At 41.2% G+C, this 26,445-nt stretch overlaps 1 protein-coding gene across 5 annotated transcripts in view; it reads left to right on the forward strand.

Annotated features, from left to right (window-relative positions):
* Positions 1-294: 294 nt before the first annotated feature.
* The window catches only part of Meis1 (Meis homeobox 1), a 133,639-nt gene continuing 107,488 nt past the window's right edge, over positions 295-26,445 (forward strand). For 4 of the 5 annotated variants that reach the window (XM_047522604.1, XM_047522605.1, XM_047522607.1 and 1 more), the window contains exons 1-6: positions 295-536; positions 2,381-2,607; positions 4,435-4,576; positions 5,102-5,152; positions 5,942-5,992; positions 7,412-7,558. In XM_047522604.1, coding sequence (XP_047378560.1) covers positions 525-536; positions 2,381-2,607; positions 4,435-4,576; positions 5,102-5,152; positions 5,942-5,992; positions 7,412-7,558 — 630 coding nt within the window. In that variant the 5' untranslated portion in view covers positions 295-524. Of the gene's footprint in view, positions 537-2,380; positions 2,608-4,189; positions 4,264-4,434; positions 4,577-5,101; positions 5,153-5,941; positions 5,993-7,411; positions 7,559-26,445 lie in introns of those variants that run through there. The other variant, XM_047522606.1, reaches the window with a different exon arrangement.

Consider the following 26,445-nt stretch of genomic DNA (forward strand, 5'->3'; position numbering starts at 1 on the left):
GTGCATTTGAATATTAACATTTGAGGTGTTCTGACCAGAAGAAGACAGAGCGGATGATCATTCATTCACCACGTTGACAACCTCGCCTGTGATTGACAGCTGGAGTGGCAGAAAGCCATGAGATTTGGTAGTTGGGTCTGAGGGGCGCTCTTTTTTTTTTTTTTTTTTTTTTTTTAAACTGATTTTTTTGGGGGAGAGAAGATCTGCTCCTTTTTTTTTTCTTTCTTTTTTCTTTCTTTCTTCTTCATCCTTTTTTTTTTTTTTTTTTTCTTTTGCCCCCGCTGCTGTCTTGGAAACGGAGCGCTTTTATGTTCAGTGACTCGGGTGCTTTGCTTCAGGTCCGGTAGACCGAAGATCTGGGACCAGTAGTTCACATTGCTGGAGACGTTAAGGAATTTTTCGTCGTGCTTGTTTCTTTTTTCTTTTTCTTTTTTTCCGGGGGAGTTTGCATATTTGTTTCTTTTCACACTGGCCTTAAAGAGGATATATTAGAAGTTGAAGTAGGAAGGGAGCCAGAGAGGCCGATGGCGCAAAGGGTACGTATTTAAAAACAATTGTGGAACTAAAAATGTAAGATTACATTGAAACGTGGCTGAAAGACACTGCTAAAAAGTTTCCTTTTTCTTTCTTTTTGAATGAGGCTCCTAAAGCCGTGGCCTAAAGAGAGGATTTATTCAATGCACTAGTAGACTTCTGTACATTACTTGTAACTGTTAATTCAAGTAATCAAGTTTTCTATAGATTTCTACCCAACAGCTATATAAATAAAAATACAAGCTCTTGAGCAACCCTCTGTTTAAAAAAAAACAGATACACAACTCTATAATTTAAATATTCAGGGATCAAAAGTTTAAAGTTATTTTAAAACTAAAATAAGTAGCTGGAAACTTCTGATGTTATTGATTATGCTCATCTTTAATATCACTAGAAGTATTTCACTTTTTAAGGCAAATAACAATCATAGGATAGTGGGAGTTTTGGTTGGAAAACATTCATCTGTTAAAACTAATTTTAATTTGTATGGACTTCTATGAAAGGTATACTTTGCAAGTTTTTCTTAGATAAGCCCTGTTCTAATTGGATACTAAGCACACAGCTACTTATTTTTAAAATGCAATACTAATTTCCCCAATATTCCTATTTGAATGGAAATGCAGTGAGAGTAAAGTGAGACAATGACAACCCAACTGAGGTAGTTTCTTAAAAGAAAGGGGGTCTACAAAAAGCCTTCCTTGCATAATTTGTGTCCTGGCCCTCAAAGCCCTGTTTGCAAAAGAAAGTTACTAGGCTGACACATTTTTCTTTACTCCTTTGGTTCAGGCAAATGTCAGCGTTCTTCCAAACTCTTTTCACACCTCTGGCTTTAAGGAGATGAAAGTGGCAATTCCTTTTTTCTTTGAAAATCATTTCACTCTCAGCACCTCCAAATCTTGGGAAAATAGCTTGCCTGAAATCAAGCAATTTGAAAAACCTAAACAGCTAAATTTAGGACAAAAAAATAATGACAATTAATATGAAAGTAGTTTTCCTAGAAGAGTAAGATGGGCATTGTATATGCATTTGCTTTTGAATTTGCTTTAAACCTAATGAATAACATTTGCCAAGTTGACTTTTAGTCCAGGGAGAAAGTTCGTAAGAGTTTCTTTTTTCTCTTTTTAAAGAATATTAACTGCTTCAATTATAGATTTTCTTTAACTTTTGGGGGAAATTGTCCAAATCTAAATTCAATTGTAAGGTACAGGAAAAACTACCCTAACTTGAGTTTCACATGTAAGGGTATCAGATCGTTTTATATAATTTAGCAGAGTTTGTCTTGGAAAGCAAAGGAAATGCAGTGTCTTGCAGGACTGCCCAACCCCACGCTGGCAGGGAAATAAAATGAGAAGCCTGTCTGAATTCACGTGCTTGGCGTAGCTGTTCCCATCATAACTTAAAAAAAAAAAAAAAAATCCCCCTGATGTGAAGGGGCTATGAAACTAGGCGGGTTTGCTGCACTGTCCTGGCACGTTTTATTATTGTGATTTTCAATTTCCTCCTCCAGAGACATGCACGTTTTACCTTCTACCCTCCGGGAGAATGCCTCTCTGTCTTCCTTCTTTCTTCCTTCCTTCCTTGCCAGAGGATTCTGAATTTCTAAACTAGTTGATAGGGACACAAGTTAGGGCAAGAGCCTTCATCTCAAAGAAGTCTTACAGAGAATCCTAGAATTTTTACTTTAAAAAATTATTTTTTAAACAGAAGTCTCAACTTTAAAGATGCAAGGCCACCGAATTCCGGGTTGGAGGATCCAGCTGGACTGACTTTATCTAAGCTCGCTCGGTGCCTTGTCGTGCCTCTACTTGGCCTTCTGAACCTTCTTTCTCTCCTGTTTATCATGCAGTACGACGATCTACCCCATTACGGGGGCATGGATGGAGTAGGCATCCCTTCCACGATGTATGGGGACCCGCATGCAGCCAGGTCCATGCAGCCGGTCCACCATCTGAACCACGGGCCTCCTCTGCACTCTCATCAGTACCCGCACACAGCTCATACCAACGCCATGGCCCCCAGCATGGGCTCCTCCGTCAATGACGCTTTAAAGAGAGATAAAGATGCCATTTATGGGTAGGTACAATGGGCAGCAGTTAAGTAGTTGAGACGCGATGCTTCCACTATTTCCCTGTGCCCTTGGTAACTGGAAGGTTAGAGCTCTCTGGATTGGAGGTGTATAGCTGGTGACTATTCATTGGCATTGCATGAAAAATTTGGGGAGGCGGCCTGCGGTCCTCGACGCCCCGCATCTCCATAGGTGCTCTGTGCAGACTCAGCGTCCGGCTCCGACGCCGCGATGGCTGCAAAGGGGCCCCAGTGCCGGAGAAGTTGCTTAAAGGTTCTTCATCCCCTCTCAGACTCAGGCTCAGCGGGTCGGAGTCCTGTCTCGCTCGACTTCGCTTGGAGAGCGTTAGGGGTTTCTAAATGTAGGCGCCTTTGTGTTGGAATGAAACTTTTAGTTTAAGGGAAAATCTTTTAAGCCACTGATTGTTCTGACTTGCTAAGTTTACTCAGCAACCGTATGCTGGCTCTGCCAGTGCACAATAAAGTCAAGGGAGGACAGTTGCAGGTCAGGCAAGGGGGAGCATGTTTTGCATTTAGGGGGTTTGACCACTGAAGTCAAGGAGAGGGGCTCGCTCTGAATTGTTACAGACATAAGAAACTTCTAGACGTTTTAGTACTTTGTGTTTAAAGGTGAAACCTGCAGAATTTTGCAAGAAGTAAATGCGGGGTGCTCTTCGCTGAAGGTTTTCTGGCCGAGGCTTACAGTGTCTTCTGCCATCCGATAAACCCTGCACTAGTAAAAATCCTTTTGAAAGTCACTTGTGCCTACTGTGTGCTGATGAATTTTGGGGTCCCTTTTTACTTTAAGCAACTTTTATTTCTATTTATTTATTTTTTAAAAATCGTGCAACGCTGACCCTCCCCGCTGGGGGAAAAATCTTTCTGCTTTATTTTCTGGTCCCCTGTGCGATGGGCTTGTTTAAATCCCAGCATTCTCTCCGTTGCGTTAAGTGCAAATGGTTTGGGCTCCGGGACAGAACATTTGGGGAAGCTTTGAAAAGGACCCCAAACTGTTAAATTCCCAGCTGGGCTGTGAGACCTAATAAAAGACTTGAGACACCTCCTTGGGCATTAGAAGAAGCATTTTTTCTTTTTTATGGGCTGAGACAAGCGACCTCTAGGCCCTTCACAATACTAGCTGCTTTGCCACTCCGCAGAGACAAAATGAAAGGCTTTACCGCAGGACCATTTGAAGGAACTTTCTTTGGGGGGCGGTGGGGGGTATCGCGAAGGGAGGGGAGTGTTCAGAGAGACGAGGAGGGGCCTCCTGCTCTCCAAGGGCCGTGGGGTAGGGATCGGTTAGGTGCAGCCGCGTGACAGTCGGTCCCGCAGCCACAGAGGTCCTTGCCCCAAGTTAGCTGAGAGCCTGCCACCGACATCCCCCGAGCCTTGGGCTTCGCGCGGCCGCCTTGGAGGAACCTACATGAAGGAGCTTTCCCACCCCCACGCGCCCAGCGCCTTTCACCTCCACCAGGTCCTGGATGTGCTGCGGAGGGACGAGGGTTTGTCGGGGTGGGAAACTTAATTCAAAATGGCTGCTGGAACCGCTTGGGTTTTATTCGTAGCAAATGTTGCCAATTTCTCCGGCCAGATATGCTGAACCGATCCTCAGATACGGTCCATGGCTCAGGGCCTTCGACTTCAGAGCCCTAGGAGGAAGGGGAGGTGAGCAGTCACCTGGGCGGGGGGTGGTGGGGAGGAAAAGGGAAAAAGTAGATGACAAAATCAGGGAGGGGGTCTCTGCCTCGAGCTCCTCCGGCTGTTTTTCTTGGGCTCCTTTTTCACCGCCTCGGGACTAACCATTGTGTTGTTTGTGACTGTTGTATTTTCTTGCAGACACCCCCTCTTCCCTCTCTTAGCACTGATTTTTGAGAAATGTGAATTAGCTACTTGTACCCCCCGCGAGCCGGGGGTGGCGGGCGGGGACGTCTGCTCGTCAGAGTCATTCAATGAAGATATAGCCGTGTTCGCCAAACAGGTCAGCAAAATCAATGTTAAAAAAGTCAAAGAAACCCCAAGGAACATTCCCCCTCCACATAGCCAGCCAGTACCTTTGCAAAAGTAGCCAGCAAAGAGTCGACCCCAAGCCACGCGATTCCCTCCCCTGTGATTTTCCTCCTGTGCGAGTGTGTGTGTGCGGGTAACTTGAAATCACCCATCTTCACACCCACTCACCGTCCCTAGGCTAAGGCAGAAAGCTCACTCAGTGAAATAAAATCAGGAACATCAGGCGATGTAGGTGCTTTGGACTTGGCGAGCTGAGCAGCGTCCCCAAGAAGCGTAGTTGCTAGAAGAAATAAGACTGAGCTCTGGGCTTGTTTTCGGCTTATTTGATTCACATTGAAGTGTTCCTGCGCGGGACGAACTCGAGTCACCGAGTCCCTCCCCGAGGTTACATCCTGCCCCCGACAGGGTAATGAGGCAAGTAACTAGAAAGGCGACCAGATTTCAAATTTTTTCTCCCCCCACCCCTCTTCTCTCCTTTCTTCTCGCTTGCATCTAGATTCGCGCAGAAAAACCTCTATTTTCCTCTAATCCAGAACTGGATAACTTGGTAAGAGAAAACCCCTTCCTCCCCTCACCACCCCCATCGCAGCCCAACCCTTCAGCTTTGCTTTGAGAGCCCTGAGGTTTCTAGACTGGTCTTCCCTTAGTTGCAAGTAGGCTGCAAACGTTTCCGTCCACGAATAAGTGGTTGGGGACAAGGTCCCGAGGAAATAAATTCATCTCGAGAGGGCCTGGTCGAGCCGGCTCAGGGAAACGCGAGCTTTTGTTTTTTATGACAGCACGGCTGTGCAGCTCTAATCAGCGCGGGGATTTATCTCAGGGCCTGTCAGCGTGTGTGCTTAAACTCTGCGGACTTCCCAGCCCTCCAAGTCCTGTCACGAGGGCAGCGACGGGGCAAGAGCCCCCAAACAACCAGTTGGCCCGAGAGGTGTACAGAAGGCAGCAGGAAGTTTGCCATGTGAAAAGTCACGATTTGGGGGCAATTTGGAATATTTTCCATTCACTCCTTCCAAGGAAACATGTAACCCAGTGCAGTGGCCCTTTGGGGTTGGGGTGGGGCCAGTAGGACAGAAAGGGGAGAGAGCAGGGGGGGTAAGGAGAGTGTTTATGATCCCCACTTACATGCTTTGTTGTTGTTTTAGCTATTTTTTTCCTCCTTAAGAAATATAAACCTCTAGATGGTACCCAGTCGCTGCTATTAAGTTTAAGTGTTATTGCCATAAATCAAAATACCTCTATTTACTGGGGGGTGGGGGCCACTGGAGATGCTAGAGCTTTGACAGCCAGTTTTCTGCAAACCAGGAATGAGGTGCTCATTCTTTTTGTATCTTTGCAGATGATTCAAGCCATACAAGTATTAAGGTTTCATCTGTTGGAATTAGAGAAGGTAATCATCTCTAGCCTCTTTCCCCTTCGCTCTCACCTCCAAATACACCAAGGGGAGGGTTGAAAAATGGCTGAAGTTCAGGCTTTCTGAGACATTTGCATAAATGTCTTTCTTTCTGGTAATTAGTGTCAAGGCCAATCTCAGTGTCCATTTCTCTTCGCAGTTTAATTACAATTTCGGCCACTAAAACCGGGATCACAAACGCCCCAGCCTTGTGTTCGTTCTTAATACCTTGCTGGCTTTTTGTTAATAGTTGCTTTTCTTTCATCCCAGTTGATGTTTAGAAGGTTGTTGTGAGTTCGCTTCTCAGGTTATTATCTCTGGTCTTTTCTCTTCCTCTTCCTCCTCTTCTTTGCTACCTCTGAGGAGGAAAAAGTTTTGTTTAGTTTTACTGAGTTTCTGGAAGACAGTTTGAGAGCAGCAGCAGGTCAGGCACAGAAGAGGCGGAGGGGGAGGAGGAGGTGTGGGCAAGGAGTCTGGAGGAGGTGGTGGGGGAGGCACATTAAACCTTTTGCAGAGACAAAGCAGGGTTGATAGTTGTGTCAATTTCTTGAATCTGCGAATCATGCATACACCCCACCTTCGCACTCAAGAAAGGGTGTGGGATAACATGATTTTGCTAGCTGTTCTATAAATCTCAGCAATAAAAACTTAATGCATTGTAATTCAAACTAACATTAAATTGCAAGCACGCTGGGGTTTCTTGTGAATTTTTGCTTGTCAGTTGTGCCTGGGGCCTGTAAGGGTCCGCTTCACTTACACCTAACTATTTTGAGTAATTCTTTCCTTCCTTTCTTTCTTTTTGAAAAAAAAAATCAATTTGATAAGTTTTTATGGCTGTGATTTTTTTTAATATCATGAGTATCAGCAGCTTGATTTCCTTCTCTTTTAAAAGGAAATATCCTAAAAGATGCTCCTTATGGATGGTTACCCTAATTATTACAAATATTATAGGGACTTTAGTTGTCAGGCACAGCATAGGTCCTTTGAAGATATATATGTATTTATATATATATATACATATATATATATATATTCACATTTTTTTCCTCAGACACTTTGGGAAAGAATTTATGGTAAAGCAACTGGGTGAAATTAAATAGTTTACCTTAAATGTCACCCACGCAGGTCACTTCTCTAATGGCCACAGCCCCAGGAGCAGATGAATTTAACACGGGTGTTGAATATGTTGTAGCCTGTGAATCATCTTGTCACTGTCAATTTTCTGGGATATCTCTATTTTGCAAGAAAAGAAAGTTATTCCTAATTCTGGATGCGTCTGGGGGTCTCTGGAGGACAATTGCCCTGTGTTTCCCCTATTTGGAAGTTTGGATCTCACAAGGGGGGTGGATTGCACTTGTCAATGTCATTTATGCACTCCTGATTATATTTCCATTTTTTATTTCTGTCATAATGTAGGTACACGAATTATGTGACAATTTCTGCCACCGGTATATTAGCTGTTTGAAAGGGAAAATGCCTATCGATTTGGTGATAGACGATAGAGAAGGAGGATCAAAATCAGACAGTGAAGATATAACAAGATCAGCAAATCTAACTGACCAGGTATGTGCTTTTCAATTTCAACATCCCTGGAAAAAAAAATCTGTATGCATATTGCTTGCTGGGTCACTACCACCTCTTTTTATTATTTGCATATGATTAAGTCCCTTTTAGATACATTTCCATCGAAATGAAAATTTTTGAATAATGTGGCTATTATTGCTTCATTAAGGCTGGCTCTGGGATTCGACCTGGAGAGATGAGCTTGTAAAAGCTTTGGCTGCAAACTTGACCTGTTTCTTGTCGCTTTTAATTTTTGTCTTTATTTTATTTACCCTCTATAATAATGGGAGTGTTAACTGCCAGTGACCGCCTCTGATTGTAGGGCTTTGTTCATGAGCATTTTCCCCCTTCTATCTTGAAGAAAAGAAAAGTGTAGGGTCTGCTTATTTCTTATTTTATTAGGAATAAATCCAAGATAGGTGGTCTAAGAGAGACGGCCAGGGTTTGAAATCTAGCAAATGCTGGCTATTTTCTCCCTGTCTGTACGGTTCATTAGCCTGTCTTGTCAGTTTTCCTCGGCCGAACGCTTCTAGACCTCACTGAACATTGCTTTGTGCGGTGTTCGCTGCAAGCTCGCCCATTTTATTGTACTTAATAGAAAAAAATAAGACCAGGCCGAGGTTAGAAAAACAGATAAATATGGACTTTTCTCCTCCTCCTTTCCACTCATCCTCCAGCTGGTATGTGCTCTGGGCCCTCTGGGTTGGCAGCTTTTGGAAGTGTCAGCGTCAGGGACACCCTGGTGGCTCCCTTGGTGTGGAGGGTGGGGGCCCTTGTGTTGTCTTTGCTTTCTCTAAGATCCTTTGCTGGCTGCACCCCCTCCTCTGGCGTCCTCCCTCCAGGCCTTTCTTGTTCGGTGTTGCTTAGTGGGGACTACTTTCATTTGGAGTTGCTGGGGGGAGGCGGTATTGCTCTCGTCCCTCACCCTGACACCACTATCTGCTCCCAGTTTCTCTCTCTTCTACCACTGTGTCTCTGGATTGGGTCAAATGAGTTGCAAAAATGCAATGAATGTGAAAACGTGAGGAATGAGTGAGATGAAACAGGGCCCCAGGACCGCTCTGCTGAGAATTGTTGCAAGGAGTCTAGAGATTTGGGCTACAGCCTCCTCTGCACCCGGTTCTCCACCCCCATATAAGTGAAGGCCCCAGTTGTTTCTCTTTGGGACTTGCCACGTGAATCCCTTCTTGGGGGAAAATATCAGTTTGCCTTTGTTAAGCCAAAGGCCAGCTACTCTGACAGTTTTCCTTTGCAAGTTCTGCCGTGATCACTATTGGCCAGCCGCTGTCTTGAATAGCTCTAGCCGGGCACCTTTTTCTTGGTGTCATCTTAAGGGTTTCTTCTCTCAAAATCTTCCCCTTAATAATAAATGCACAGCTTGACTTTCTCTAGGAGGCCTCACGTCCTAGACTGAATTCTTCCTTTTGCCCATGAGGGGTGCGGCAGAGCAGAGCTTTAAAAGCACCAACACACTGGAGCCTCCTTACTATTGGGCAAGTTAGAAAGTTTGAGCAGTGTAGACGGGTGCACAGAACCGACAGCAAGAGCGATCCTGGTGTGGTCCTGCCGATGTGGGAAAACTGCAGGCACCTCAGCCTTGACCCTGGGGGTTCCAGGGCCTCACCCTTATCTCTACCCTCCGCCCTGAAGCTGTTAAATGCAGATTCCGCTGCGGAACCCTAGGGTAGCTGTGTTGAATAAAAATTGTAATCCAACAAGCCTAACTAGAAAATGGGATTCTAAAAGCTCCGGAGTGCTGGGTACATAAAGCTATTTGAGCAAATTACAAGAATCGCTTAGGGGCATGAATGAAATCAACACTTTAATTGCCTCCAAAATGAAGATTTATACCCCATTTTCTCAACGAATCATTATTTTATTAAAGTCAAAGATAAAGAACCAAAGTTATGGGGTTCTGGGGGTGAACATACAAAATTGATATAACATCTTTTGAGTTGTCCCTCTACTCCTTTCGTAAACTTTCCTTACTTAGTTATGTTAATGTGAGATTTGTAAAGATTGGCGCATAATTGTATTGTATTGGTCAAAAATTTGCGTTTTATTCTCCTCTCCTGTCGCTAAAATGAGATTTGTGCAACCGGTCCCCGCGGTTGAAGAGTGGGCTTCGAAGCTTTGGTTGGGCTCGTGGTACTGTTGGCCTGTGCGCGTGGGCTCTCTAGTGTGATCTTGGGGCTCACCCAGATCTCAGTTGGGCGGAGGGAGCAAACCCTTCCGTCTATTGTCCGGATCCTAGAAGCCAGGATCGAGTGTCTTGACTGAGTTTGGAGAGGGCAGCGCAGAGTGCAGGGCGCTGGAGGTACTGTGTCTCGGAGGCGGGTGGGCTTCCTTCTCCCGGGGAGCTGGGGAGTGAGGGTCCAAGCATCAAGGCAGCCCACTGGGCACCAGTTCTCCGCACTGGAGCCTGGATCCCGTCCCCAGGGGCGTTGAACACCTAGTGAGGTACTCTAGGGCCCAGGCCCGAAAAGATGGCCTCTTCACCTGTCTGCGAATGTGGCCCAGCCAATTTGAGCCTGGCTGAGGGTGCGCTCCCGCACTGGACGCCTCAGGAGTGGTGCGAGCGCGGGGCCTCGTTAACTCATTAACCCCTCTGTCTCTAGGGCCTGCTGTCGGCATGGTTTATTTTATTTTCCTTCCCCCACCCTTCGGAGGGCGCGAAGGCTGCCAACCGCGCCGGAATCTGGGATCCATGACTTTGATACCAGCCGGTTTCCCGGAGGGCTAAGTCGGAGGAAATCCACTTGGCGATGTAGTGTTGTTGGTTTGGGTTTTTTTTTTTTTTTTTTTTTTATCAGATTAAGACCCCAGTAGAAGTTGTAATCCAGTTTCCCCCCACCCCCAGCCCACTGTCTTCCCCTCCCCAAGTCTGGGAAGCCGCGGGGAGGTCCCTCCGCCTGAGAGCCACCTTCAGCGGTCACGGGCCTCCTGGGCGCCCTCTCCCGACCGCGGCGCTCCGGGCTCGGCACCAATGCTCCCCCACAGCCAGGGGCTGGGGGCAGCTAGCAGAGTCGGGGACTTGACAGTCTCGGTGTGGATGGAGGGCCGGGTTGGCACCCCGGAGCGGACCCAGAGGGAGATCACCTTGCCAGGCGTCGAAGCGAGGGTTTGGTGAGGTTGGCAGCAGGGAAGGATGCGGGTCTGAGAAGAGGCGGGGCGCGTGACTGGTGGCGGGTCGTGGAATTGAGGATATCCGAAAGGGTTAGGGGAAGAAGAGCCTGGCACCCCAGATGTTAGACTTTGGGCCGCACTCCTGGAAGGAGCCCTCGCCTGCCTTCCCAGGGTTGTCTGTTGCTCGTCACTCCTTGAATCTAAGCATTTTCGACTAAAAGAACAGGTAGAGAGAGAGTGAAGAAGAGGAGGAAAGTGTTACCCGGGGCCCAAGGTCGACTCTGGGGTGGTCACGCCTGCCGATCGTGGGTCGGGATTAGCCGCACCTGTGTTGGGTATCAGCAGCGGCCTTGGTCCCCCCCCACAAGGAATGGTAAGCAGAGAAATGGTCCCTTTGGATTACAGTTTTTATTCAACAGTAGCTCTCCAGGGGGTTCTCGTCTGAATCTGCATTTAACAGCTCCTGGGCGAGGCCTGGGGCTGCTCTGGGCGCCCTGTTGCATGTTAATCCAGATTTGTCTCTGACGTCTGGGGAGAAGTAATGTGGCTGGCGGAGATGAAACCAGAAAGCCAGGCTCGCCAGGCAGGTTAAATGCCAAGTGCAGGCATTTGGAGTGGGGGTGGGAGTGGGGTGGGTTCGGGGACAGCCGCCAGGACTGTGCGGCCCAGGCTGGAGAGAGCCAGGCCTAGGGGATCTAGGACCGACCTAGGCTGGTGCGCTTTGGTTCCCATGAGGGCCTGGGAACTTTTGTGGCGATTGTTTTATTTCTGAAGTTCGGAATGTTGTTTCTAAAGCATACTTTGGGTTATAATTCCTAAAATTGAAGTAGGACTTGATTGAAAACGTCCCCTCGCTCCAAAATGGAATGGAGAGTCATCCTAGGGGGATTTCAGTTTCCCCTTTGGGAGAGGTATCATGGTAAGGGAAGGGTTGTAAGGGCATGGAACGACCTAATGACCTTCATGGATTGAATCTGCTGCTTTAAGATAAAAAATAAATAGATGGGACCAGCGGATATTTACTAATGTTAGAAATGTCTGCAATTCATTTTCATCCAATAAAAAATAAAAACTGAACCCAAACAGCAGGAGGCCAGCAAATAATTCCTTTGTCAGATAGTTTGTTTCTAAATGCTTACTTTGAGATATGTCTTATTTAAATTGTAAATGCTTCATAGTGTCCCACATAATGACTTAATCCTGGAACCTCTCAGTACACAAGTCTTGCGAGTGATAGGGTCTTAGTATCATCTAACTTTACTTTTGATTGCTGTTGTGGGTCATGTGGTATCTTCTTAATTCCTTTTCTGAAATATGTCAAAGGAAAATTATGGCAAGATTCTCTTTAATGATTAAATAATAAGGTGTTGACTGCTTGTCACTACACTGGCTAATTGGGATGTTCGTTCTAGACCCTTTATTGCTCAGTCTCCTTTGAATTAAAAGTTAGTTGTTTACCAGGTGTGTTTTTTATTGTTACTTTCGGGTTGGCTTTTAGTGTATATTTAAGTGTCAGTTTCAGAGTAGGGATATATTGATTCTTAATAGAGGCATTTAAAAAACATTTTAGAAAAACAATAAGGGAAAAAAGTACAGGGTCTATGTGGATAGTTGAGATCAATTACATTGTTAAGCCTTGCCAGGTCTAAATGGTAATACTACAAAAACCATTTGCTCTTTCTTTCTTTCTTTCTTTCTTCCTTCCTTCCTTCCTTCCTTCCTTCCTTCCTTCCTTCCTTTCTTTCTTTCTTTCTTTCTTTCTTTCTTTCTTTCTTTCTTTCTTTCTTCTCTCTCTCTCTCTCTCTCTCTCTCTCTCTCTCTCTATATATATATATATATATATATATATATATATATGTCCTTCTCTCTCTCTCCCTTTCTCTCTCCCCTTTTCTCCCTCGTACTCTTCTCCCTCTCTTTCCTTCCTCTCTCTCTCAATGGAAGTCCCCAGTGCAAGTTCCATGGTTAATGGAAAGCAATGATACTAATGCTACTTTGTACAAAGTAAAGCCCCATAACAGTAACTATTGTTCAGTGATTTAACTAGCTCTGTGGCAATAGGTCACTCAAATAGCAATTCTTCTCCTGCAGGAATGACTGTATTGCTCACCTTTCAGAAGTACATCAGGTGGTTGTGTGTGCTATATCTATTGGTCCTAACTTAGGGGCTTGTATTAGAAAACATAGAAATGCATCAATAGTGGAGGAAGAAGAGGAAGAGGACAGAAAAAAAGGATTAAAATGTGGGTTCTGCTTTCAAAAAAAGCAACTGATATATCATGCTATAATTGCCTAACTTTGAAAATAAACAAATTTTAAATCATTATGTTTTCAAACACTCATGTGTTTAAATTTTAAAATGTTTGTCATAGTCTGAAAGATTTAAAACACAGCTGTTGCTGGTGACTGAAGGAAAATTATGCACTCAAACTCCATACTCCTAGAAAACAAAGACTATTTGTGGTCCCATAGTAGAAACATATTTATTTAGGCCAAGGAGATAGGCTAAAGTTTTAGCACTGTTACAAAGCTAACTTGCCTTCTCTATCAGGTGAAGTTGGAGAAATTGTGAAGATACATAACAAATTAGATTAAGACACTTGCCGTGAATGAAAATATCGTCAACATGAATTCAAATGACATATTTTCATATTGGTAATGTTATGTTTTCCATTGCAACAACAATATTTTCTTATGAAACATCAATATGTCAAACAAATGTGAAATCCTGAAGTGTTTTGTTTTGTTTTGTTTGCAGTACTGGGGATTGAACACAGGGCCTAACTCATGGTAGGCAAATGCTCTGCCACTGAGCTTCATCCCCAGTCTTAAACGTTTTAATAAATGATCATTCAATCATCAAACAGTGCCCAAGTATGTAGACAGACACTTTTAAAGAAAAGTCGGCATTCGGCCAAATTCCTATAGGGCCTAGCAGGGAAATGATCAAGAAATGAACATAAAATAAGACTTCCTGTAAGAAGGTCTATAATTCAACATTATTTGACTCCACTGTCAGGGAAATAGTGGAAGGATAGTAAACTGATATGGTTCTCAGTCATTTTTGTTACACAGTCTTAAATGTTTGCAACTGTAGCATTTTACATGGCCTTTTTTGGATTATGATATCTGTCATATTTGTATCAGAGTAGTACTTGAATTTATGTTGTAATTGAAATGAAAATGTTTGCTGTTTGTCCTGACTACAAAAAGCGAATGTTTAAAAATTAAATCAAAATTATGGGAAAGTATTACTTTATAAATACACAAAAATAGAATGCATGTGACACTATCTGAAAGTTGTGCAAAGGTTGGAGTTAAAGGTTTTCTAAGTCCCAAGTAAAAGAACACTGCTGTAGATCACATGGGGTTTGCTGTTCTGACTCAGCAGGAACCATCGAGATATAATATCTGTTTTTAAAGTTTGGGTCTAGGGGCTAGGGGTGCAGCTCAGTGGTGGAACACTTGCCTAGTATGCGTGAGGCCCTGGGTTCAATCCCTAGCCCTGTTTGAAAAAGAAAAATCTAAATCACAAAGGATACACTTTCTCAATTTACCTTTTAATAATAATTCCAAAATTTGACTTTGGGGATCCCGTAAAAACTTGGATACTTCACAGTCCATAACAGTCATGAATAAATCTTGTATGTTTAAAATCATTTTGGAGACATTCAAGCATTTGACTCTGTCTGTATAGTGTAAAAATTAAAAGAACATCTTCACCGTATCCTTAATTTAATATGCCATGATTTCAGGATTATGGAATTTGGGAAAGCTTTGTGGAGTTTTAAATAGCCTCTCTAGGAAATACACCTATATTAGGCAATTACTGGATTTCTCACACTTACAAACTTGACATTTTAATAAATGGTAGAAAGGATACTATGTGAAATAAGTAAAAATATATTCACTTAAATATTTGTCACAGAGTCCAATTTCAATCAATTTGATGCATTCAAGTGCACAAAATTAAAGCAATTGGCAACACTTTCCTAGACGCTCTCTGAATATTCTTTTGCCAAGTTGCATTTCTTAATCTAGAAAATATGTCCTTGTTGAAGGAAAATATGAGAGTGCAAATCTTTTGCAATTATTTTGTATTTCTTGACTTCTCGGATCAGAACTACTAAAACTGACTAAAACATACCATAAAGAGTTTATGCTTTTCTGAGAAAAGCTTATTTCTACGTATACCTGTTGTTTATTGGTATCATGAGTAGATATAGTCAAATACAGATTATAACTAGAACTAAGTCATTACCCCTTCTTAAACTATGACATGATCATGCTGTGGCTTCTCTGTGATATGCATATTCATGGACATATGCATATCTCTGCATATGGCTAAACTCATGGAGGATAAATAAGTGTGAAAATAAATTTTGCAGTACTTATAATTCTCAAAAATACATTTCTACAACTGATTCTTCAGTTGACACTTCATGTTTCATGCGCAATTAATAGGGCTTTTATTTATGAGGTATAGAACCTCTAGTGTACAATGTCAATGGTTCTTTAAAAAACTTATATGAAAGATTCTTCCACAGGAAAGATATGCTGTTGCAATTAATAGGTTTACTAAGTAAAACTTTAAAAAATGACCAGAACTTTCTATTAGTTGAATAATAGAAGCAAAATTTTATAGTTGTACTGCTTTTTCTTCATTTTGACATGCTACAAAGTTGTTTTATAATGAAGTTAAACATATGTGATTTTGACTCATTTAGGAGATAGTAAATGACATTTCCAGTGACATTAAAATTATTATAATATGAACATATGACAACATTTTAGCATCAGTACCTGACCACATAAATTAACTTGGAATTCATTGTTGTTCATGAATTCCTTTTTTTATAGATTTTTTTTTCTTACACTTTACAATGTGGTGACATGTTTATTATTCATTATCAGTAAGCACGTGGGTTGTTGATTATTATATAGAAAGGCAGAACTATAATTCTTTCTTTTCCTGATCACTTTTTCCATACTGTTGCGTACACCTCCTATGCCTGAGATTTGAACTTGAACGGGTTTGCTAGCTTTCGTTTCCCTTCCAGAGCACTATGTGGGTTGCTACTCAGATGCAGGTTTATTTTCCTGAGATAAATTGTTACTTTAGAACAGTAGTGAACAGGACCCAAAGTCATCAAATATTCCCAACCTGTGCTTATTATTAGGTGAAAAATTGAAAACTGTTCTTCTCCTTTGCCTTCCCTTGGGTTGTGAACACTTGATATACAAGATTCCTATCAGCCCCTTTGTGTTCTTAGTCTTAAGACCTAAATGTTTGTTTTCAGTTACTGTATTCTTAATTGATCATCCATATTTGGTCCCAGATCTCCATGATTTGCATTTTATTCTCCATTTGCATTCATGTTGTGTCCCGTAGAAACTCTTTATCGACGTGTGTTTATGACTATTAGGAAACTCTGGAAAATAAAATTTATAATGATATTGACAGAGCAGTCAAAAGGACAATGAGGGAGCAGTTGGTGGAATCCCAGAGTTTTCTTGTATCATCTTGACTTGTAAAAGGCTTGCTCTCTTCTTTTAAAAATATTAAAACTGAAAGAACAAGAATTTCTTTGACAATGAAACTTCTCTTAATGTCCCCATAGCTATTCAGACGTGTTCTCCAACATTAACTTAATTTGATAGACAAGCTATAATTAACTATGACCTGTAGTGTTTTCTGTTATTCGGAGAGTATGCCTTAGTGATTTGAAAACTTAATTTCAAACTAAATGGTGTACGATGTCTGAAATTCTAAAGCCTACTTACGCTATTTACACAAATTGGAGTGTTTGTCTACAGGGCTTCAAAAGGGAGATCCCTCTGAGAGGTGGACTAACAATTTTTACAATGTAAAGTTTGAGCACACTAACTAGGACAGGTGAACTCTTTCGGGTTTTTTTAAACATGTAACCTTCCTTTCTACTGACTGCAATGTTAAAGTTCTTCTCCCTGAAGAAAAAGATAAATAGACTGTGTGTTTCATGGGGCAAAGATTCGTATGTGACACTTCAAATCTAGTTACATCATTAATGATAAAAACCAACAACTTAGAAAATTCAAAATAGCAGCAAATAGGTGAGATGCTATTAGCTACATTGCTATAAGCAGAACAGAAAGTTCTGCAGTGGAATTAAATGGGGCAGTTGGGCTTTGTTGGAACATTTACTAGAAAGTTGCCACCAGATCTGGAATTGTTTTAGAACCTTACTGAAGAATATTTTAGGGTAAACACTTTGTGATAACAAGGCATTGAATACTACTTTTATTTGGAATTGTTCCTTCTTAAGAGTAGCCACCCTGCCCTTCACTCTTGAACAGTTCAGATAAATGTATTATTTATTTCCATTCTATCATGTACATTATTCATGGGAATGATGCCCCTACTCTACCAACCATATGAAATTTTTCTTTGTGAGATAGGAACGGCATCTCTCTGCCAATAGTGGTACAGTTTACAGATAGCTATCATCTCTCATAGAGACATTATGTGTTGATTCTTCATAGTTGCAGATGCAAATGCTTGTTGCCATTTTAATTGTCATAGTTTACTTGGCTGTAGCTCCTAACAAAGAGGATCAGGAAATTTAGATTTCAAGTTGATCTGAGTGATAAATTAATATAGTGAAAACAAAAGAAAGATATTGAGAGGAAGGATCATTTAACTTCTTCTTTTCTTTTGATGTGCTTTCTCTGTCCCCTATCATGTACTGAAATTTTTCTGAGGAATGTTGTTCATGAAATTTTTAATACGGGTTGAGTTTTGTGGCTTGGTCTATCATTTTACCATTTTAGGATTTTGCAAGCTGTGTTCAGTGACAAAATCACCCAGAAAACTATTAGACTCATTGAGTTCCATGCTTCCTTCACAAGATAATAAAGGCACCGACTTATGCTTATTCTGATCATATCAAGTATATTGTTGGTGTGCAAGTATTTTTTATTCTAATAATTATTCAAAGCCAGTAACAATCTGTGTTTGAGTGAATATAAACATTTTTATTCTGGAATTTGGAATTTGCAGCAATTCAATTTTATTTTCCAAATTACCCTGCCATTTCAATTAGGTGCATTGTTCTTTACTCTAGTGTTGCGACATTCTAAAGGTTTGCTTGCCACCCTAATAGTGAGTTGTTTGAGTGTTTAATATTTATTGAGGGCATGTAAAGAACATGCCAGCAGAAAAAGAGGAGAATAAAACATTGACAAATCAATTATGGGACTTCTCTTCACTTGTAGTGTTCTTCTGATATTCCAAGTACTCTAAACTGCTACACAGTATGAGTAGTCTCCAGAAAAAAAGCCTCTGGTATCACTGAAGAATGGCATTTTGATTGACTGGAATTTCTTAAAAAGTGGGCAGTGTAACTCAGCATCCTTCTTCTGGAATTCACAGTTGTTCTGATTGATCTCCTAGTGAAGCACCTTGGAATATAGAGAACCTGGCTATTCTAAGCATGAGGAACCCACTTAAATTTCAGGATGCTTTTGAAAAGGGCTTCTCTGATGATCTTACCCAAGATAAATCATGCAAAAAGGGGAATACTTTCTTCCCACCTCCAAATGTAATGATGTCAGAGAATTTAAAAATTCAGAAATGTTTGAGGAATAGCAGACAGAAGTAAAAAGTAAAATTTGGGCTGGGGAGATAGCTCAGCTGGTAGAGTGCTTGCCTCACAAGCACAAGGTCCTGAGTTCGATCCCCAGTACTGCAAAAAAAAAAAAAAAAAAAAAAAATGTAAAATTTGCTTGAAAATGTAAAAACCCAGAAGTGCTTGTGAAAAACTACGGGGGAATTGGAAAACATTCTATTGCTAATTATCATTAGTGCAAATCAGTGGTAAATGTAAATTTCCATGATTTTTAAATTCAAAACATAATGCCATAAGGCAGTAGAATAAAGCAAGACTTTGTCTTGGCTAAATTTTTTTTCCTTCTTACATCAAAAACTGTGCGTTGGGGCTGGGGAGATAGCTCAGTTGGTAAAGTGCTTGCCTGGGTTCAATCCCCAGCACCGCAAAAAAACAAAACAAAACTGTGTTTTCTGGTTTGAGAGTTTAGAAATAGAAAATAGAAAACTTCAGAAACACGTGAGAAAGAACAATCAAATGTGCTGATTGTGACTGTTAGTTACACATCCTTTCAGGCAGACATTATCTCAGGGAAGTACAATTTGGAGTTAATGAACTCATGTTTAAATCTATACTTGGAGAGCCTAAGTCACTTCACCTTGATGGGCCTCAGTTTCATAATCTGTAAAGTGGGGATAACGTTATCCACTCTACTGAGTATTCCCACCCCTGATGAGTACTCTACTGAAATAACATTCTGTCTTCTCACTTATGTTCTGACCATCCTTCATCAGCATGAATTGGATTTGAGGAGAAAGGATTAGGCACTGGTTGATGGAAGTGTTGTTTTATAGAGCATTTTATAATTATAGAGCTTCAAGAAAAATGTCTTTATAATCCTTATTATGAGAGGTTACTGCTATTCTGAATTCATCATAGTATAAAAGCAGACTGTATCCTCAGATATCTTTCTGAGATGTACTACTGAAAATTCACTCTAAAGATAAAATTCAAATGACAGATATGTGGGGGACCTTATGCTAAATACATTCTTCCGCCTGCTTCATGCTGAGGTCTAGATGCTTACAGGCTCTTATTATCTACTCATGCTAAGGATACAATGTTTTCTGCATAACTGGATGTTCTTTGAGTGAGGATCCTTGCCTAGAAAGTTTGTGGTTTAAAGTTGTTTTATATAAAACACTTTTGAGTTTATTTTATCTTAATTTGTTTGCAGAGCCAGAACTGATACTAAGTTACATATTTAAAATAAAACATCAAGAAGCAAACAATCATAGTAAAGGGATTTTTATATACACCAGGTATACTGCCATATAATTTATTGATTCTTACCCCACCGCTAAGTAGAAATGATAGAAAACAACTTTAAAGCTCTTAACAGATAAAGAGTGTGGTTTGGAATATTTGGATATAAATATTTGGAAATATAGTGGTGTCAGTTGGATTAGGGGTTTGTTTGTTTGTTTTGAACATTGAACTCTGTGAAGTACAGTTCACAGATATGCTTTCAGGAGCAAAGCACATAGCATTGTTAAAATCATTAAGCATAGTAGTTTATTTGTATTAATAGCATGCCATCTATAATAAAAATGGCATAGAAAAAAGGAAAGATAATGGATGGTGATGATGGTGATGGTGGAGGTATCTGAGATGGGGTGTCACTAAGCTGGTCTTGAGCTCCTGGGCTCAAGTGATCCTCCTCCTCAGCCACCTAAGTAGCTGGGACTGCAGGTACCCATCACTATGCTGGGCTCCTAAGAGGAAAGATTATTCAAACACAAATGCTTTTACTAAAATACTTAGTGTAATCAGGCTTTGTCTTCTCTTCTCTTCATGAGATTGCTTTCCACAACAAACTACTTAGAGGAATTTGAACAGTCAATGCACTTGGGTGATTTCTCCTTTACCCATTTACTCTTCATTACTTGCCAGCTTTGAGATTTTGGTAAAACTGATTTTCAATACTTGTCAATTGCCTTTTAGCTATAATTTTTCTTTCCCTGATAACTGGTGTGAATATACCCCATGTAGAAATCTATGTTCTTTTCTTAGACCACAGTGGAGTGATCATGGGGATGGTGTTAGCATTGATTGTCAAAGCAGGAAAATTGGTCCAAATGTATCAGTGCTGAGTGAATTCCATCGGGAAAGCTTCTGAAATATTTTGGGTGTTTTTCTACATTGATGAACTTTTCTTTAGCCTTGTCAGTTCCTTTTAAATTTCTTGGTTGGATTAATTCAACTACATGGATTAATAAAGTCCTGAGAGTGTCAGAATTGAGATTAAACAAAATCAGGCTGTGGGGGAAGTAGGGTTTTAAGAAGCACTGGGCAGGTGACCCAGGATATTGAGTCTGAGCTTCCTGGGTTATTGCCCTCTGCCTGCCACAGCGGCCACCTCCAAGTATTGAGAGGGAATGAAGTGGGGACATTTGCAAGACAATGAACAGTATATGTAAGTGCTAGTAGATTGAAAAATATATCTGATGGCAAAGCAGCTTTAAATTCCATTATGATGTAATTAAAACATTTAAATTCATTTCTGCACATTCTTTAACCTTATGACTCATAGGCATGATGGACATGGGTGTGTACAGTGAGTGCTATGCCCACCTGCCTGTGTGCATCTCTCCATGGCTGAACCCAGACTTCGGTGATTGCTGGAGCTTGTACAATCACCTGATAGAAAACTTTTCATTTAAAGATGAAATTACTCCTTGGAGAATTTTCACCAAAGGCAAAAAAGCACAAAAATTCTTTCCTCCTCTCTACATGCCTCATTACACAGAAATAGAGGATTCAGTGTTTGAAAAATTATCATTTTTGTAGGTTTTATTTGTGGTACGTGAGAACTGGGAAATATAAAACTCAATTTAACAGATGCTGTCTCTGTTTCCACAAACCACCTACCTCTACTATGATCTATATGCTAATATATAATACATATGCAACATGTATAATATGTATGTATAATGTATATTATATATATAAATATATATGTATATGTACATATAAATATATGTGTACATATACATATATATGTAAATATATGTTTATCTTATATATGTGTATATATGTGTGTGTGTGTGTGTATGTATATATGTATATATGAGCAATGCACCAGAGTTGCTTAGCCATTAAAGTTTTAGAAGTCTACCTCACCTGACGCTGAATGAGCCACCCTCATGCTGAGTATAAGGGTACCAGCTCACAGCGATGGAGTGAGCACCATACCTCAGGAGTGATTGGCTAACCGTCAAGGTGCATATCTAGATGAAAAGTCCGTGGTGGCAAATATGGTAGGGCTGGAACTGTGAGAAGAGGAAGTGGGTGTGTTGGTGAGAGCCACAGATCCTGAGAGGGGATGCTGGATTTCTATTGTCTTACCACTAATTTACCATCTGCCCTGAGTCATCAGAATTACCCTTCAGGCCTCTATTAAGTAGTGTAATAAGCACATTTTATTCTAGCATTAAAAAGGGGCTCAATAAGAACCCTGGCAAGCCTACAGACTTGGCAAAGGCAAGGGGATGGGGGAGGGAAGAGAGAAGGAAAGGAGGAGAGTTTCTGGAGAAAGTGGGATCGGGATTGAGTGTCCAAGTGCAGCGACCTTTTCAAAGACCTGCCTCTCTGTGGAAGGGGAGTGTGGGCCACCATCAGGGAGCATCCCGGGCACTGACCAGGCTTGTCCCACACCAGCAGTTGCCTTTCCGCCCTGTATCATCTTTCAGTGGGACCTTGTGTGAGCTAGGAAAGGTTTCTCTAAAACACACCGTTTCACGTTTTGACCAGTTCTCCACACATGTGAATGCGGTCCGTGAGTGCCCCGCATGTGTGCACACTGCCATATCAGCTCATGATTGCTTCTGGCATTTCAAACCATTCACAAGCTTGAAAGGGAAGAGGGCAGTTTTACTGTGTTAAAAAAAAAAGACAAAACAAAACACACTGTCTGAACTTGTTGTGGTTAAATGAATTTTGTTTAATGATTTCCAGGAAATTTTTTTAAGCCCCTAGAGAGAATTTTAGGCTTTTATTCTCCCCTGAATTACCTGAATTTGAGTTGAGTCCACATACCCTCAAGGGAGTGTTTGGAGGAGAGCAAACCATTCACAGGGCTCTAGCAAATTGTAGGTGCTCAGTAAACAGTGGTTGAGCAGGTTTAGTGATTATATGGTATGTTCTGGTTATCAAGCAGATGCAAATGGAAGCCTCCAAGAATATCAATAGGAGCGTCAGCATATCAGACCTTAAATGCTCATATATAAAAAATCAGCATCCCTCCTTCCTCAGTTACCAGTACACACAGGTAAATATGTATCAGTTTCTCACCAGAATTTTCTCTGTGTATGGGTCTTTCTTGGTCCCTTTCCTTGGATAGCATCTTTGATTTGGGAAGGGGCTATATAGAGAATCATATGGGCTGAAACTATGCACTTTTAAGGATCCTGAGGGACACTGTTTAGACAGAGTTGAAAAGTTGGGGGGGGGGTGGAACTAACTAAATGTGGCTGTCCTGACAATGTGGGATGATACCAGCCAGTGACCCTACCTGCTCTGCTACATGGACAGGTGCAGTGTGCATGTATGTGTGCATATGGACTTGCACAGATGTGGAAAAGGAATGCACATGGGTGTATTCCCAGGTGGCCTGGTGACTCCCCTGATCAGGAGGGACTGCATTGCTCCCTTCTGGAGATGTGCCAGCTCCTTCAGGCCACTAGAGATCATTTACTAAAGAGACCCTGGTGATTTGAGAGAGTAAACGGACCTCCCCAAAGAGAAATCTGGCTATTGATAGGTACAGACTGACTTTACACTTTGGAACACTGCAATTATTTCATTGATTTCTTCATAGTTATTAGCTGACCTCTTCAGGATCAAGATTTCCAGGTTCAGTTATCCACTTCTGTTCTTTTTTTTTTTTGGTTCTGGGGTTTAAACTCAGAGTCAATTTACCATGGAGCTACATTCTCAGCCTTTTTTGAACTTTTTAAAATTCAAGACAGAAACTTGTTAAGTTGCTGAGGCTCATCTCAAACTTTTGATCCTCCTGCCCCAGTCTCCCAAACCACTAGGATTACATGTGTGTACCACACCCAGTGGTATTTATCAACCTTTTTGAATAGGAAGAGTAGGGTAGAAGTGTTGGGGTTTTTTTGTTTGTTTGTTTGTTTTTTTAATTAACTATTTTATTTTTGGTTTGAATAAAAATGATTCTGGTATCATCCTGATGTGCTGAATGATCAGCTGAGAGGATACATCAAAGTGCTTTGTATACTGTAAAGTGATTTATAAATATTAGATATCAAATTAAACTTGATGGGGTGGGGAGGAGCAAACCACCTGTAAAATCATGTTATTCCAAGGTGAAAATGAGATCAGTTTGCATTCCCTGAGCACACAGCAGCTGGGAGGCAGCTCAAGGTCTTGCATGCTGTGCGTGGAGCCAGCGCCAATTCACCCTTCTTTCCAGATGCACACAAACTGAACACACCTGTATGCAGATGTTCCAGGGTGCCTGGGTCAATCCACATCGTTACATTGAGAACTACAGTGACTGCCTCTTACTGAGTGCTTGTTGCATGCTTGGCAATTTACATATGTTATGTCTGCAGGGGAGTGTTTTTTTATCCCCCTTTTATACTCTGGGCCATTAGGGTTTAGAGAGGTTGTGCCTTGTCGAAGACCACTTAAGTGGCACAGCCAGGTTGTAGACATGGATCGGTCAAGTTTCACATTTTATTTCCTCTTTTTTTTCCTGTGTTACGCTGCAAGTAGGTATTAATATATATTTCATATTTGTGTGTGTGAATGAATGCAAGTATGCGAGGTGTTTTTAAGTTGTACAAGTCTTTTTTTAGATTTTATGATGTCTAATATAGGAGGTCACAGTTTAATACAGAGATACCCTAAATATTACTTAAGTTATTCATTTATTCAAAAACATATTTGTGTCTACTCTATACATTTTCCTAGGATGGAGTCTCTAAGGATGAATACGATGTAGTCCAAAGCATTCAGAATGTAGAATTGTAGAGGGCACAACAGGTCATCACAAGGCAGAGAGTGAAATGATAGGTATGTGCATGAGGTGGTCTGAGTGCTCAGGGAAACAGATGCTCACTCATCCTGGGGACAGTGTGTGTGTGTGTGTGTGTGTGTGTGTGTGTGTGTCTTTTGGGGAAAGTGATACCTGAACTATGGCTTAAATATCAAGATGGAGGTCTTCAGTGCCTGAGGTCAAACGGTGTTGAGCAGGACAGTCCAGGCAGAGGGGAGCATGGGCCTAGAGCAATAGGCAGCAGAATGTCTTCCAGAAATCTTGTGTGGTTGGGTGTTGTTGGAGCCCAGGGAACAAGGAGAGAAATGTCCCTGTGGAAGGTTAGAAAGGACTTTATATACCAGGGTAAGGACTTCCAGTTTTACTCTGTAGACAATAGGGAATAATTTATTTATTCATTCAATACAATTTCCTGAGTGGTCACAGTCAAGCACTATGTTTGATATTCAGGATGCAATGAAGAGTCAAATGGATGCCATCCCTGTTCTCCTGGAGTTTATGCTATGGAAGAATTGAACTCATTTCAAACTGTAGAGATGAGGTGTTTAACAAGAATAGCACTCACTAAGATGGAAACTAAGAGATTTATTTGAAAACTATTTCAGAGTAAAAATGAACAAGATGTGATGACTGATTAGATGGAGAGGGAGGGAGAGACGAAGGGAGGGAGGGAGAGTGAGAGACAAAGAGAGAGAGAGAGAGAGATCACAGATGGTTCTCTTATACCATGTATGGATGATGTGACACCTGTTAGGATGGAGAATAGAAAAGAGTGATAGGAAATTTGGTGCAGCCACTCTGAAGTGCAATCACAACAAAGAGTTTAACCTTGGACTTGTTGAGTGAGGTGGACATCTTTGCATGGAAATAGTTCAATAGGTAGCTGAAAAAAACAAGTCTAAAGATCAAAAAATTTATTGACACAAATTTGGTGACATGGTAGTGAAAGGAAGTGTCCAAGGAAAATATGGAAGGTGATAAGAGGACCTACTGTATGTTCAAATTGAAGGCATAGATGGAAAAAGAGTCACCAGTGGATACTTCTGTTCAGGTAGTCAAGGTCATTTTTGAAGGTGTAGTTTGTTTGTGGAAATACTGGTGGTAAACTAATTCCATTTAGTTTTCTAAGTATTTATTGCCAGCTGAACTTGAGCAATGCATTGCACAGAGTCAGGAAAGAGTAAGGTCCCATCCTTGCCCCAGAGGAGCTGCAGTCAGAGGAGGTCCTTACTTCTGTCAGACTACAAGATATCATTCACTGCCAAACTACAAGATATCATTCATTTGCCTTTTAAGTAAAAAAATGTCATGCAATAAAGAATAATAGTAATTTTGAAATGTTTAAATTATCAAAGAGAGGTAGGGAGACTCAGAGTTTGCTTTAAATAATTATGATGGGGGACTGGGGATGTGGCTCAGTGGTAGAGCCTTGCCTAGCACATGCGAGGCACTGGGTTCAATCCTCAGCACCACATAAAAAAATAAACAAATAAAATAAAGTTTAAAAAAGTAATTGTCATGATTAGAAAAATCATGAGCAAAAATTAAGTTGGCTTATATTCTTAAAAATCATGAGCAAAAATTAAGTTGGCTTATATATATATATCAACTAACAGGAGTGTTCTGATGGACTGAGGCTTTTAGCTAACTGCCTTTATTTAGGACAATTGAAATGCCATCTTGAACACATTGGCTATCAATGCCCAGTCAGAGTGTAGTGTTGAGGTCTGTCAGTTATGGTTTTTGCATCTAGCCCTGTGACCATCTTCTAGAATTGTGGTTCTCAAACTTTTAGAGAATCAAATACTCCTTTGTGAATCTAATGATAAATTACAGATAATAGCCCTGGGGGAAAATATTCCAGAATGTACATAAACACAGCTCTTGTTAAAATAAGACCCCTCCCCCAAAGTCTTCCGTAGGAGGCCCCTGGACTTTAGGTTAAGACTTCTTATCTATATGGATTTCCAATAGGTGAGAACACAGCCATTGCTCATTCTGAAATGATATGCATTGAAGAAAAAAGTCTCTTTGGGACTTAATTTAGAACCATGACTAAGGTTTGCTATACATCTAATGCAATGCATCGT

Source organism: Sciurus carolinensis, chromosome 13, assembly GCF_902686445.1.
Source record: "Sciurus carolinensis chromosome 13, mSciCar1.2, whole genome shotgun sequence".
In the NCBI taxonomy this organism is placed as follows: domain Eukaryota; kingdom Metazoa; phylum Chordata; class Mammalia; order Rodentia; family Sciuridae; genus Sciurus; species Sciurus carolinensis.